The sequence below is a fragment of the Channa argus genome, chromosome 3 (assembly GCF_033026475.1).
Source record: "Channa argus isolate prfri chromosome 3, Channa argus male v1.0, whole genome shotgun sequence".
Taxonomy (NCBI): Eukaryota; Metazoa; Chordata; class Actinopteri; order Anabantiformes; family Channidae; genus Channa; species Channa argus.
The window spans coordinates 7,153,291-7,167,245 of NC_090199.1; the positions used below are offsets into that span (position 1 = coordinate 7,153,291).

Genomic DNA, 13,955 nt, shown 5'->3' on the forward strand with positions numbered 1-13,955 from the left:
TGCTACTCCCTCAAAGACCCTCCCCTCCTAAGCACAGTATGTGGATTTTCACACCGGGGGAGAAGATGCTGGACCTGATAAACTCAAATGTTAAAGAGGCCTACAGCTCCTGGGGAGGTCTGAACACAACCCGATCAACCTGCCTGGTTCAAAGGCAGCCTCCCACCACCAAAACAGTGAAAGTAGGGTCTGAGGGGGCCACAAATGCCCTGCAGGGAAGTTTTGAGGCCACGCATTGGAAAATACTCTGAGACACATGGTGAGGACATTGATGGACTGACAGGCTGCATTACAGATTACATCAAATTCTGTGTTGAGGTGTGTGCTAACAAAAACTGTCTGCTGCTTCCCAAACAACAAGCCATGGCTCACAAAATCATCCTGAATGAGAAGAAGGCAGCGTTCAGGTCAGGTGACAGGGAAGCAGTGAGAGAGGTCCAGAGATGGCTTTCAGGCTCACAGGAGGAATCTTGAAAAGAGGCTCCAACAGAAGGATACCAGAGCAGTCTGGAGCAGCATGAAGAGCAATACTGGATATGACACCAGAGGACAGAGGGGAGTGAGGATAGAGCTCATGGTTTTAACACCTATTTCAATAGATTGCTGTGCGTCATATCCACCCCCCAAGGAGCTTCACCATCTCAGCAGAACAGGGGAGGAGAGAGCTATGCAGGCTTCACCCCACAAAGGCTGCAGGTCCTGATGTAGTCAGCCCCAGAGTACTGAAAGCATGTACCCCACAGCTACGTGGCTTCCTTCAGCACATTTTTAACCTGAGTCTGCAGCTGGAGAGGGAGTAGCTGTGCGATGGAAAACGTCATGCATGGTGCCTGTACCAAAAGTGGCCCACCCCAGTGTCCCCAGTGACTACAGACCCGCGCCTCTAACCTCCCACATCATGAAAGTGTTGGAGAGACTGGTCCTGGCCTACCTCCGGCCCCTAGTGAAACTATCTCTGGATCCCCTCAAGTTTGCTTATCAGTCTCAGCCCTCATCCACCTGCTGTACTGCATCTACATCTACCTGGACAAACCTGGGGTGGTCTGTAAGGATTATGTTATTTGACTTCTGCACGGATTTTAACACAATCCAGCCTTTCCTGCTGGGAGAAAAATTAATGAGCATGCTTGTTGACACCCCCGTGGCTGACAGGATCTTGGACTACCTCACTGACCGACCCCAGTACGTCCGTCTGCAGAACTGTTTGTCTGACACTGTGACCTGCCGCACAGGTGCTCCCCTAGGGACAGTTCTATCTCCCTTATTCTTCACCCTGTGTACCTCTGACTTCAGGTACAACTCAGTCCTGCCACCTTCAGACGTTTTCTGGTAACTCTGTGGTTGGATGTATACATCGTGGAGATGTCGGGGCGTATCAATCAGCGGTGGAGAGTTTTGGTAACTTGTGTGAGCACCATTGTGTCCAGCTTACCATCAGTAAAACAAAGGAACAGCAACATGCTGCAGATGTTTTATGAGTCTGTGGTAGCAAGCTCCATCTTCTATTCCATCTTCTCTTGGGGCATCAATATGAACGTGGCACAGTAAGACTGCACAAACTAAGGAGGGCTGGTTCTGTTCTGGGGGAGAAGGTGGACCCTCTGCATGTTGTGGCTGAGAGGAGAATGTTGTCCAAACTCCTCTCAATCCTGGGTTTGGGGTGGGTTTTTCCATTTTTCAGAATGTGACACGGACATCATGATTTTAGTCAGTTGGAACTGATTTGAATTGGAATTGGATTTTATGTAAATACAAAATTCAGTTTTTTATATTTAATTAAGCAGTGCTCAACCAACTAAATTATGGTCATGACCATTTTATTGGCAGTGAAAACATTTTTTTCTTTTTTTTTTTTTATATTTCTAAAGAAAGAGTTATGGCCTGTACTTGGGTTCAATATTTGATATTTTATGGCCGGACCAGATTACAAATCCTTTTATTTTAATCCTTTTTAAAACATTTAAACCAGTCATTTAAGTATTATTATATTGTTATTGTTATTTTTATTATTACATATTGTTCCAAGCTTTACACATGACTGCCTTTTGTGAATGAAGGAGTTTTGCTCCTTTTTGAAAGTGGCCTGGGGGTTTCTTTACAGTAAAAAGTGGTAAAGTATTACTGAAAGTATTAAGTTTCAGAAATGACCTCACCTGTCTTCTTGCTTTAGAGCTTCTATCTAGTTTTTATGTCAATAAAGTATTTGACAGTGATCTATGATGTAGCTCGAAAATAAACTCTACCACCAAGACATTTATCACCACTACTTTTTGGTGAAATGTGGCAATGCTTATTTCAGGTTTTGAATTTATTTATTTTTATATATGGTTTAATTCTTGTTGTTTTCATATGTACTTTCTCCTTTAATCCCTTCTTATCCTTCAGATGTCAGAAGAAGCAAAGTCAGAACGACATTACACTTGTAATGCATTTCGTATGAAGCCGAGCAATTTCCCAGACTTTTGGGACTAGTTTAAGTGGAAAGAATAACAGGCCAAAATATAAAGATAAGGACCCTAATAAGTGGACTTTTCTTGATAGTTTGTAGAGCAATGTGCTTAGACCCATAGGGACCAATTAAGGACACAAGTCAGAAGTCACTTAACAACTGTCAAGTGTTGAGAAAGTTCATAACCGAAATACTTAGCACACATGTTGGATGACTTGCATATGTTTCTATTTTAAAGACTCAACACCCCTGTGTACACGTCTGCATGTTGCAGTAAGTTTAAGCAGTATCTACTTTATGCTGTCATATGAGAATTAACAGTCACTTTCAGGCAAGTTTGATAGCTGTCACAAATTGACAGTTTTGTCACAGTGCTGAAGTCTCCAAACAGTGTCTATCAGCGGTGACTGACATTCAGGAGGAGCCCAGTCATCTAGGAGACAGGTCCCCAGACAGACACACTCACAGCATCTTAGTTTTTTTTTTTTAAATAATGATTAATATAATAGACTTATAAGATGATTAAAAACAAGAATGGCGGATGGCAGTAGGTATGAGTCACGGCAGGGATAGAAGCCTGGGCTTTGAAAATACACTTTCAAGTATAAAAGAGAGTTTTTCTGTTCTTCTCATTTCTTTTACAATTTGTCTACTTTAAATTTATGCACAATTACACACGCTCACATGCATGTGTATCCCTTTTAACCTTCGCTGCAGCGATAACATTGTCAATAATTTCCGCCATAACAACTCATTTTTGCACAGACAAAATAATTTCTCTGCCTTCTCAAATCAAGCCTTCACATTGACGTAATTATCTCAAATTGATTTTCACGAAATGAAAGTCGAGCCACATTCTGCTTTTCCTCTCCTCCCAGCTAGGGAACACATCTGACTGCTCTAGTCCCGACGGTGCTGTTTGTATTACGGTGTTTAGCACGCCGCAAGTGAGCAGATGGAGTGCTACAGGAAGTTTACCTTTAGATATGGAGCCATCTCATGATTTGACCATAAAAACAAGAAATAGATGAATCTTAAGCTGTTTTCACATATTGTGAGAATGTCAGGTCAAGACACTGTCTGCAGTTACTGTATTCCCATATGGGCTCACTCAGACGTTCCGTGAACTTTGCACTAGGGGGTTTGCAGGATAATGTCCCGGGCATCTGACTCAGACATTTGTGTTCTCACATGAAACTCTTCTGGGTAATGTCTAGAAATGTTTAGGCCTCACGGTGCACGTGTGAAACCAGCTTTCCATTGTCATTTCAGAGTTGCACGTGTCCAGAGTGATATATAACTGTATTTACTGTCCATTCCAGAACATCTAACTCACGTATTTCCCGCCAACTTCTTTATTTTGCAGATTTACGTAAGAAATTGGAGCTCTCTGAGCTCAAAAACCAGAGGCTGATGGAGGTGTTTCAGAAGAAAATCCAGGAGTTCCGTACAGTCTGCTGCGTCCTCACTGGCTACCAAATGGATATCACCACAGAGAACCAGTACAGGCTCACCTCAGTGTATGCAGAGCATATGGATGACGTCTTGCTTTTCAAAAAGGTATGTGTGCTTACAAGACTGGGCAATATGGAGACACTCTATTTATAACTTTTATAACACTATTTCAAAACCAATACTCAAATGGTCATTTAATGTGACACAATGTTGCAGTATCTTGTGGCGTTTTTGGGAAAAACACGTTTCTTTTGTATTGTGTTATAGATGTCGTTCTCTCTATCTCTGTCTTTAGCTGCAACATTTGCAGATCTCTCATCTCTTCCAGCCTCCTGCTTATTAGTAGCTCCCTGATGCTCTCAAATGTTGTTAAAAGTTGCATATTTCATCTCTTCTTGGTGTAATTAGACGTATCATTTCCTTCCTTCCTATCCTGTGTGTGTGGGTATTTACCACACACACTAAAAAGTTAAACCAGAGGTGTGGGTTCTATAACTATGACTCACTGACACTGTGTGCTTCTGTAAACACATACACAGTGATTATTAGCAGAGAATTGTAAAGTTAAAAGGGAAACATTTTCAATATCCACATTCCTACAGGCTGTAGCATCTGTGCGAGTGCTGATATCTGTTTTAGTGAGCTACACGAATGCTTTAGGAAATGCAAATTTGACCTTGCATTGTGTTTTTTTTTTTTTTTTCTTTTCCCTCCTCCATTTTTACTGTATCCCCCATATCCATGTTTATGCACCATTGCGCTACCTTATAGCTTTGTGCCCAACTCAGCCATGCAGGGTGAGGGATGCTATGCTGACTGACTCGCCTCTGCTGTGTGTATTGAATTTGTTGAGGAAATTTTTTTGTGTGTGTGTTAGGGAGAGAAAGGAAGAGACTGATGACTGGGCAGCGTCACAGTGCTGGACTGCATTAATCGATCACCTCTCCCCATACTCATTGAGTGGGCAAAAAAAGAAAAAAACAGTTTCTGTCCCTCAGCTGTTGAACAAATCTTTTTCTTAGGTAGCTTCAGACTGGAAAAAAACAAACCCTGTTATGTTCTTTTCGTACTTTATCGTTTTGTCACTTCTGCTCCCAAACACTTCTCTCATTATCTCACTTCTTCTCTCTTCGTCCCCCCCCCCCCGTTACCCTATGATCTGAGTATGTAGCACTAGCTAATCACCATGCTTGTGTTATGATCGGGGGCCTCGAGTTAGACCACAAACCATTAAAAATCCTTGCTGGCAAGATCGAAGGCACCTTTATTCTTATTACTAAGTGTTTGATGATGGTAAATGCCTTGCTCAAGGAGTCACTTCAATGCAGGTGAAGTAGAGAATTATGAGAATAGGGAATGTAGATGTTTGAGTGTGCATACATTTTATATATTTTTTTCTCTCTCCCCTTCCCGGTGTGTCCAATCTGCTCTGTTAAATCCACCTGCGACCCTGCCAGAAGAGATAATTCACTGTCAATATTTATTAACCTCTGAACACATACACATGCACACACACATACACAGCTAATGCCTTCATAGTGCACACTGTCACACTCAAATGCACACATACTCCCCTTCAATCTCAGCACTCTCAGTCACACCACATTTCAACACACAGCACCTCCCACCCTACACCTCACCTCACTCTCTGTTGGGTGCACTTCCATACAGATGTACAGAGAAACAAACACACACACACACATAGAGACACACAAAACAGATGCTGACATCTCCAGTATTAGTATGCAGGGTGTTCTCTACTGTCTGAGTGTGTATGACACACTCGCCTGGTGGACGATTGGAGCAGAGAGGCCTGTACTACTAATGGAATACAACACTCACACGGCACACGTGCACGTACGTAAAAAGGAACACTCACACAAGAATTCAATATACATAACATGCTCCTTAGATGTGTATGGGTGTAATCTGGGTTAGGGGAATATAAAGTGTACTAATTTTAGGATGAAGAAGGAGAAAGTGGAGGGAAAATGGGGGATTTTGAACAGAAAGCATAGAGATCTTTGCAAATAGGATTCTAATGTTATTCACCTCACCAACAGGGGTGCCAGATAATCCTGCTAATATCCCCCCTCCAGCAGAGGCACCCAAATCTCCCTCCTGTGCTGTAAGCTGTTTAACCTGCAACTGTTATGGTTATTTTAGCCTCAAAATTCAACACGTTTGAATTAGCAACCCAAAAAAAGTATCATTTTGTTTTTTATATCCAGCTAGAAACTACTAATCTATACATCTAATTAGCTGCAACCAGACGGTCAGAAGATTTGTTCAATAATGTATTAATTGAACAATGAACTCGTTATCAAAGTAGTAATTTTGAGGGAAAACGTCAGCAAATTTTTCTGTTCCTTTCTGCTGTTCATGTGCCTCCGATTCGGCGAGGAGGTCGCGATTTGCATTTTTAATTTGGCACGTGTTTTATTCGGATGTCCTTCCTGACTCACACCCTCTGCATTTATCCAGACTTGCACAGACTGGCACAAGAAGACACTGGCTCGTGCCCCTTGTGGTTGGATTGGAAAATGTTAGCAAATAATATTTAAATGACCTCTAAATGAACATATTGATAGTCTTCCCCCCATTTCCCTGAGCAGAATTACTTTTTAGGCATGCTTGCGGCATGGCTCCAGGGTTAATGACAGTATGCTGTCAGTCAATCAGTTCAGCGCTGGTCCAGAGTGAAATGGTAAAGGGAAGTGTAGAGTGAAAAGGGTAAATGTAAAATTTCACACAGATGTCAATTGTTTTTGGAGCATGAATCCTAATAGTTGATGTTCTATAGCTGTCTACCACTTCAGACTTTTTTTTTAAATTAAATTTTATAGTTGCACAATGTGTGGCTAATCAGGATGCACCTCTCCAAAACATTTATCATAAACCACTGGATTTTAGATACATTTTTACACTTCAAAGTCACAAGGAATCTCATTATGTTGCAACCTCCATGCTGTTCCTTTTTGATCAGTTTTAGAGAATTAAGTCAGAAGCTTGACTGTGTGTTGGTGTGTTAACAGAGGCTCCTATAATAGTGGGAGATCAAACGTTGTGGGTGTCAAAGTCAACTGTGACTGTGTGGTGCCTTTACAGCACCTGAAAACAGGAACCAGTGTGATGCACATGCCATGTAGTTATCGCCAGTGTATGTGTAGAAACGCTGTTTATCAATTAATAATGGATTAATGCAAAGTTAAAATGGCTTTGATGCGAGAATTATTTAGATTGGGAAGGTGTGCAGAAAGTGTTCTGTGTATTAGCCTAACTTCTGTGTAACTTATATTTTTAGCTCACCCCTAGGTGAGAGGGCTGATTAGCATCAGTGATTAGGTATTTATGAGGCTCTGCTAATCAGCGAGATAAATGCCTTAGCTGTGAGTGAGCAAGTGAGGTATTTGCACATTCTTCTTCCAGAAGTTTCAAGCAGGAGGAATGTACTGCTTGCATTTTACAACATTAACATTTCTGCCCCTTACAGGTCGAAGTAAACACAGTCCAAAAAGTTAATCTGACATAGGATAGATTCCTCTTTGGCAGACTTTTCATACACGCCCCTGGTTAGATTGCTGCAGACAAAAAACAATGTGTTTTTATTTTCCCTCTCCCCAGCATCTATGATGATGCTGGTTAGAGACACGCAGTAGCTCAAATGAAGCGATTAATTGGTTAATCAAAGTTGAAATGAGAATCAGACTTGTGTTTTGTTTTGATTTGATACCTGAGAAACTTTAGCTGAGCAGCTTTAGTTGAATCCGACCTGTTAAAAACGCATGTTGTAGACAAACAGGCTGTGCAAGTTGTGTGTCTCTGTAAGTAATCTCCCAAAGCAGACCCACTGCTGGGCTTACACACCTTTGCTATTGATTAGCTCATTAACAAATAAGCACACACACATCTGTGACACTAAAAACTCTGACATGCTCCTTGTCAATTGACGTTTCCTGTTCTTTCTCTCCTCCTTTCCCTCGCTCTCTCACTCTTTCCTTTACCTAATTGACATTTGCTCTCCTGTCTTCCCTCCGTAATCAAAGTAGAAGATGGAATCGCAGGGCCAGCTCATTAAAACATCGTCCCAATTAACTGTCAACCTCTCTTACCAGAGAGAGGAGGGAAATGAAGGAATGTATGGACGAATAGTGAAGTTTAGGTGATGTTTATACAGCGCAGACAGTTTAAAAAATGGCGAAGGTTTAAAGAAGCCGTGAAACAGGGCCTTCTTAAAAAAACAAAATCATTTGTGTCTGCGTGAGAGGGGGAGAAGGGAGCGGACAGTTAATAAAGTACAGTTTATGAACACTGTCGAGTCTTAATGACCTGTCTCTGTTTTATCAGCCACTTGGGGATGATTAACTCCACACAAATGTGTGTTTGCCTGTGAGCTTGTGTGTGTGTGTGTGTGTGTGTGTAAGACGGATTGTAAGCAATCACTGCTCGAATGGCTTAAGTCATTCGTCTGTTATAGCTTAATTTTAAAATAACTTTGAAGCACAGCTCGACTGTCAGGGTCTGCTGGTGGCTACAGGGCCAATAAGATTCAAGAGCTTGTCCAGTGGGACCCAGCTGGGCCAGTAGCCAAAAAGCTTTCTGGTGCCACTCTTCCTCGCCCAGTGATAAGCTTATCCGTTTCTCTCTATTCCTGACCAATCAGATTTAATGTCACTGGAGTGTTAGTGTTATTTGTAGCTGAGCGTGGCACCTACTTAAAATGATAAGTACCAATATAAAGGTGTGCCATTTACTTTAACCCTTTTTTATAAATCGATTTCAGAGGAAAGTGGGAATGGGCAAGTTAAAAGGGGAATGACAGTTATAGCACATTCATTGCAACACTATTGACAGGATCCATTCAGGTGTAAAAATGTCGATAGAGCTGATTTTCTGAAGTAGGACAATAGAGAAATCCTTCTTATTTATAATCAGGGCTATGCTAACGTTTTGCTTTTTTGTCCTCATGTAAGTCAATGTATTAAATTGACAAAACTCCAGTGCTACATGTACAAACTACACTTGTATCCAAATAGGGAGCTTTACAAGGACGGGGAACATTCACATAAGATGCTCACAGTGTCGGCACACACAAAATCAACAAACATGGAAAATAAATCCAACTGGTCAGAACTTTAAAATGAAACTTAGTATGAGGTCTTGTATGATGCTTTTCCCGTTTGGCGAAACAAATACTTAGCCAACCTCATTCGACACGGGAAAATATTGGCATGTTTGCTAAATGAGGAGACTTCTAGCCAATTCAGTTTACATTGTCATTCCTGGGTTTTTTTTTTTGTTTTTTTTGTTGGCCTCATTGAACTCATAATCTGGTTTCATCCATGAATACTGCACCGACTGTAGTCATATCTGAAAAGATAATCTCTTCTCTTCCCGTCACACTGTAGTATACATATTTGTAGCTCTGCCTAAACAAACAAGGTCATGATACAGACCAAATAATAATGCAGTATTTTTAGAAATTGTTTCCAGATATTGAGCTATTGTTTGTAGATAAATGTCTACATATACTGCATCATTACTAAGATGATGGCAAGACCCATTATTCCTTTTTCAAATAGTTTTCTGGTGTCAAACATGTTCACACCTTCATGACCTCTGGTGCATGTGTATTATACAGAGTAGGGAGCTACTAAAATAAATGTGAAACTAAAAAGGATAGATGAGTGGGTGGTTTATTATTTTTTTTTTTTTTGGGAGAAGAAAGAACACTTGCTGGGACTTCATCTCACAGAGTGAAACAAAACACTCACTGATGTATCGCTGTTAGCTGTGAAGATAAGCATGAGCAAAACACTAATAAACAGTAAACACAAAGACTAATGGGAATACAAGAGTGAATAAATTAACTGCACTTTCAGTGCATATGGCTTTATGTACTTAAACCTTCAGAGAGAAATCGTGGAGTTAAAATCCCAGAGAAAGGAGAGAATGTTGAGTCTGATTTCTCCTGACAGCTTCCTGTCCTGCCTGCCCTCAGGGTGTGTGTGTGTGTGTGTGTGTGTGTGTGTGTGTGAGAGAGAGAGAGAATATCTGTGTGTGGGTCTATGCATGCCCTTGTCAGCGTCACTTGTTCCTCTGTTCGATGTTTGGAACATATGTCTGCTGTCTCCATGGTAACATGATACATCACAGCGACACAAGTCCGTCTGGGGTCATGTGTGGGAGAAGGTTTTTCCAGTTCACACGTCTTCAGTACCCTTGTCTTACTGTTGTCCCCAAATCCCCACTTATTTGGGTTAGTCAGGGGGCTTTGTTGGCATCTTGAGTTTGTACACAAATAGATTGGTTTATAAGAAATGTCTTTCAATATCATATCGGCATCCTGTTATGCATTTTGCATTTAAACATCAAAAAGAAGTGCTTCATTAGTAAACTATATTCATCTCCGAGATCCCGAAATGAAAGTTGTTTGTCATGCAGAAAAACTGCATGGATCACAAACGTGATGACCAGAAAATTATGATGACCAAGCATTTTTTCTTGCAAGTCAAAAAATATTTTTCAAACCAATAACTAATAAAGCATTTCCCAGACAATAGTTTTTTTTCTTTCTGTCCTCTGGTCCAATGTTTTGCCGGTGTTGGGAGCGCTTCTGACTAATCCCCCCATAAAAATTAAGTATTGGACTTATCTTTGAAGGTAAAACCGGTGTATATTTCAAAAGTATGCAAAATCGTGTTTGAGCTGGATGAGATTAGCAGTGGTTCAGTGTATCACATAATGATCACCATCTGTTGTAAGCTTAACTGTTTGACCAAAGTTGCCACACTTTTGTGAAATGCACAGTGCAGTGTCGGATTTATTCAAAAGTGGAAACACATTTAGACTTAAATAATGGATATAAATATATATTGTAGATTAGATGTACAAAACATTAAAACACTGTCAGAAAGAGTTAATGTTTCTCAAAGAAGTAAAAAAAAAAAAACTTAATAGTTTTCCCTGTTATTTACTGTAATGCGACATTTTAAAAGTTTGCATACTGGTACTGACTTGTTGAGGCTAATAATCCGATAATTTGAGACTAATAATTCCTTATTTAGTTTATACAACAGCAAAATTGCACCGGTTGAAAATTCACTTCCCTATCCTTTAGCTACATTAATAAGAACGTGTTAATAATCACGGTGTTGGGTTTGGATACAGAAATCAGTCACTATCACTCGGTGATCCTCTTTCCTTGTCTCACTGATGTGATTCACAGCTTAGCAGGTACAACTGGTGCAAATAAAATGCTGAGAATGAGTTGGCACACTACTCAGTTTCTTGCACACTGTCCTGCCTTGCGCCAGTTCAAACAGTGATTATAAATTGGTTCTGTCACATAATAGAACCTGTGTTTAAAAAGGGTCGAAAAAGTAGTGGCATTAAAAGGAATTTGCATTAACGCGTTATGATGGTGGAGTGGCGCTTTTGATGCCTCTCGTGAGGGTAGAGTCACAGATCACTGGCAGCACTGCAGCGATATTTGCTTTCAAAAATTCCACGACTGAGCGTATTACCATAAACACGCTTTTGCCGCCTTGTGGCTTGGAGTGCAAATTCAAATTCAAATAACTTCACTCAAAAGGAAAAACGCATATATTGGCCTCTTATTTGTTATCATTTGCCAAATCGAAACTAATTGGAGAGCCAGCAGTGATGTGTTGAATTTGTCGTCGTCTTTTATTCAGATGTTTAGTTCCAAGTCAATGAAATAATAGGCAGACAAGCTCGGTATATTACTTAATATTTTTTGTAAAATTTTGATTTAATAATTGTAAACAGTATCACTGCCAGTTCAGTTAATTTAGAAAAACTCACATGTTGCTCACTCTCCTCAAACTTCCAGAAAAACAAATCTTGTTTACGATCTTGATTTGACTTTTTCTGAAACGCACACTGCATATGTTTTCTGAATTCAGGGTGAAATTCACACTGCATATAAATATCCTTCTCATTCCCACTTGGAATAAGTTGGTAGTATTTGTAATGCTTAAAAAACCGGCCCAGTGGATGTGTATCTCCTGCAATAGACCATGCTTTGTTTAATACTACACAGAGGTCCCTACACAGCTCATTACTCACATGTAAGTCACATATATGCATATTTATTATTTTCCAATTTGAAGAAAAACCAAAAACCAAAAATCTGGCCAAAGAAAGAAATTTACACCAAGTATTGTTTGCACTTTGAACCTTTCAGCGTGTTTTATATTGACAACTAAAACTAATTCTATGTTTTATGTATTTATGCTAGTGAGAATCAGTTTGATGACAGTGTAGAGTTAGGATGTTTATTATATCATGCACAAATCAGTTTTGGGTTCTGTGTATGTAGTCATTAGTCATTTATTGCTCAGACACACTATCAAAACCGTAAACAAACTGTTGATTAGAATATAAATATGTATAGAAAAGCTGTCTTAATTTTTGCAAGAGGTTCCCCTCCATGGTTTTTATTTTTTTAAGTATCTCTTTCTCTCTCTCTCTGTCTCTGAGACTCTGCACAAAATTGCCAGAATCTGCATTTAAATTGAAAGCTAGTCATCTGCATATTTCTGATTATTCAATTAATTTGCCTTCTGTTTTTCTCACCCCCACCAATCGGCAACTCTGCCATTAAGGAGAAATATTTATTGTTGTTGATGATACTGCTGGTCGGACAGAGGCAAGAGGAAGTGTAAGAACGAGTACTGTGTGTGTGTGTGTGTGTGTGTGTGTGTGTGTGTGTGTGTGTGTGTGTGTGTGGAGGGTGGGAGTGGAAGTAGGGAAAGGTGGAATCTGGAAATAGATAAAGGTGTAAATGAGAAATAAATTAAACCTTTTTGAATTTCAATGTGTCTCTTTCATTACACTCATGAATTAGATGTATACTAAGCAGCAGAGGGAAGACAGGAAACAAAATAGGAACGGTAACAGTGATTCTAAGTCTACTCATTAGCGGTTGAAGGTTGTGACGGGGGTCAGCTGATCTGTGAACTGCATGTCACCACCTCAATATAGAGCCATCTCTCAAATCTACACATGCACACATAGTCCATGGCCTTTGTTCTAATAGTATAGTACAGAGATCAGTGTAAAGCAGCATGTCGCATCTGTAAGGACAGTGAAGATGTGTTTAGGCATTTCATAAAGGCTTGTGAAAAGTTTAATGTAATTTGCAAAGGGAGTGGTGATTAATCATGATCTCTTCGGCTACTCTAAATGCCTCGTCTCCAAACTTTCAAACAGCTTTGCCAGTCACAGTCACACATAATTGAGACGGCTCGTCAGATGTAAATGAGAATGCACAGAGCTTGTCCAAGTATGAAGGGGGGGGAGGGGGAGAAAAAAAAAAATTACTTGTCTCTGGTACTGGCGACAAATCAAGAGTAAAAATATGCTTTTATAAGTAAAATGTATGCTTGCAGAGGTTAATGTTGCCTGCTGCAGTCTACTTAAAAAATAAAAATCTTGAGCTGCAATAAATTTGTATCATTAAAGTGAAAAAGGAGAATGGGTTTGGAATTACCAGAACAAGGGGGGAAGAAACGGTTTACTGAACCAGATACACACACCTACAGCTACACGTATATACAGATCCTGATTTATTTATGTATTTCTAAATCTATAGTAGTGTGACTACTTGGTCTCTTGTTAATATTTGCTAAATGGAAAAGACCCGGTACCATCGTCTGTTATCTTTACATTGTAAGCACAACAGGGACGTTGATCATTTGTTTCTGCTTTCTTGTTTTCATGGGTTTATTTCAAACTGTCTAAGGCCGTGGGTGTGCACCTTTCCCCTGACCCTATCTGTGCTAGGAGGGGAGCACACATTTTCATTCAGGCAGCATGCAGCCCCCTTGGTTGAATGAGGTCACAATAAAGCCCCACCCGGCATCTCAAGCCAGAAAGTATTGATTTCCTTTAATTGGATAGACAAATGAAAAGAGGGGATAAATGGAATAGCACTCCCCTTTTGTTGATATCTGTCTGTGTTAGATTTTGTGTGCAAGTTTGTGTTGCTGGATTCTTTTCCCCCTACTCGTGGTTCAACAAATGT

At 40.2% G+C, this 13,955-nt stretch overlaps 1 protein-coding gene across 5 annotated transcripts in view; it reads left to right on the plus strand.

Moving 5' to 3' along the window:
* Window positions 1-13,955, plus strand: part of mad1l1 (mitotic arrest deficient 1 like 1) — a 90,742-nt gene that overhangs the window by 32,619 nt on the left and 44,168 nt on the right. For 4 of the 5 annotated variants that reach the window (XM_067497625.1, XM_067497626.1, XM_067497624.1 and 1 more), the window contains exon 17: window positions 3,816-4,009. In XM_067497625.1, coding sequence (XP_067353726.1) covers window positions 3,816-4,009 — 194 coding nt within the window. Of the gene's footprint in view, window positions 1-3,815; window positions 4,010-5,361; window positions 5,854-13,955 lie in introns of those variants that run through there. The other variant, XM_067497627.1, reaches the window with a different exon arrangement.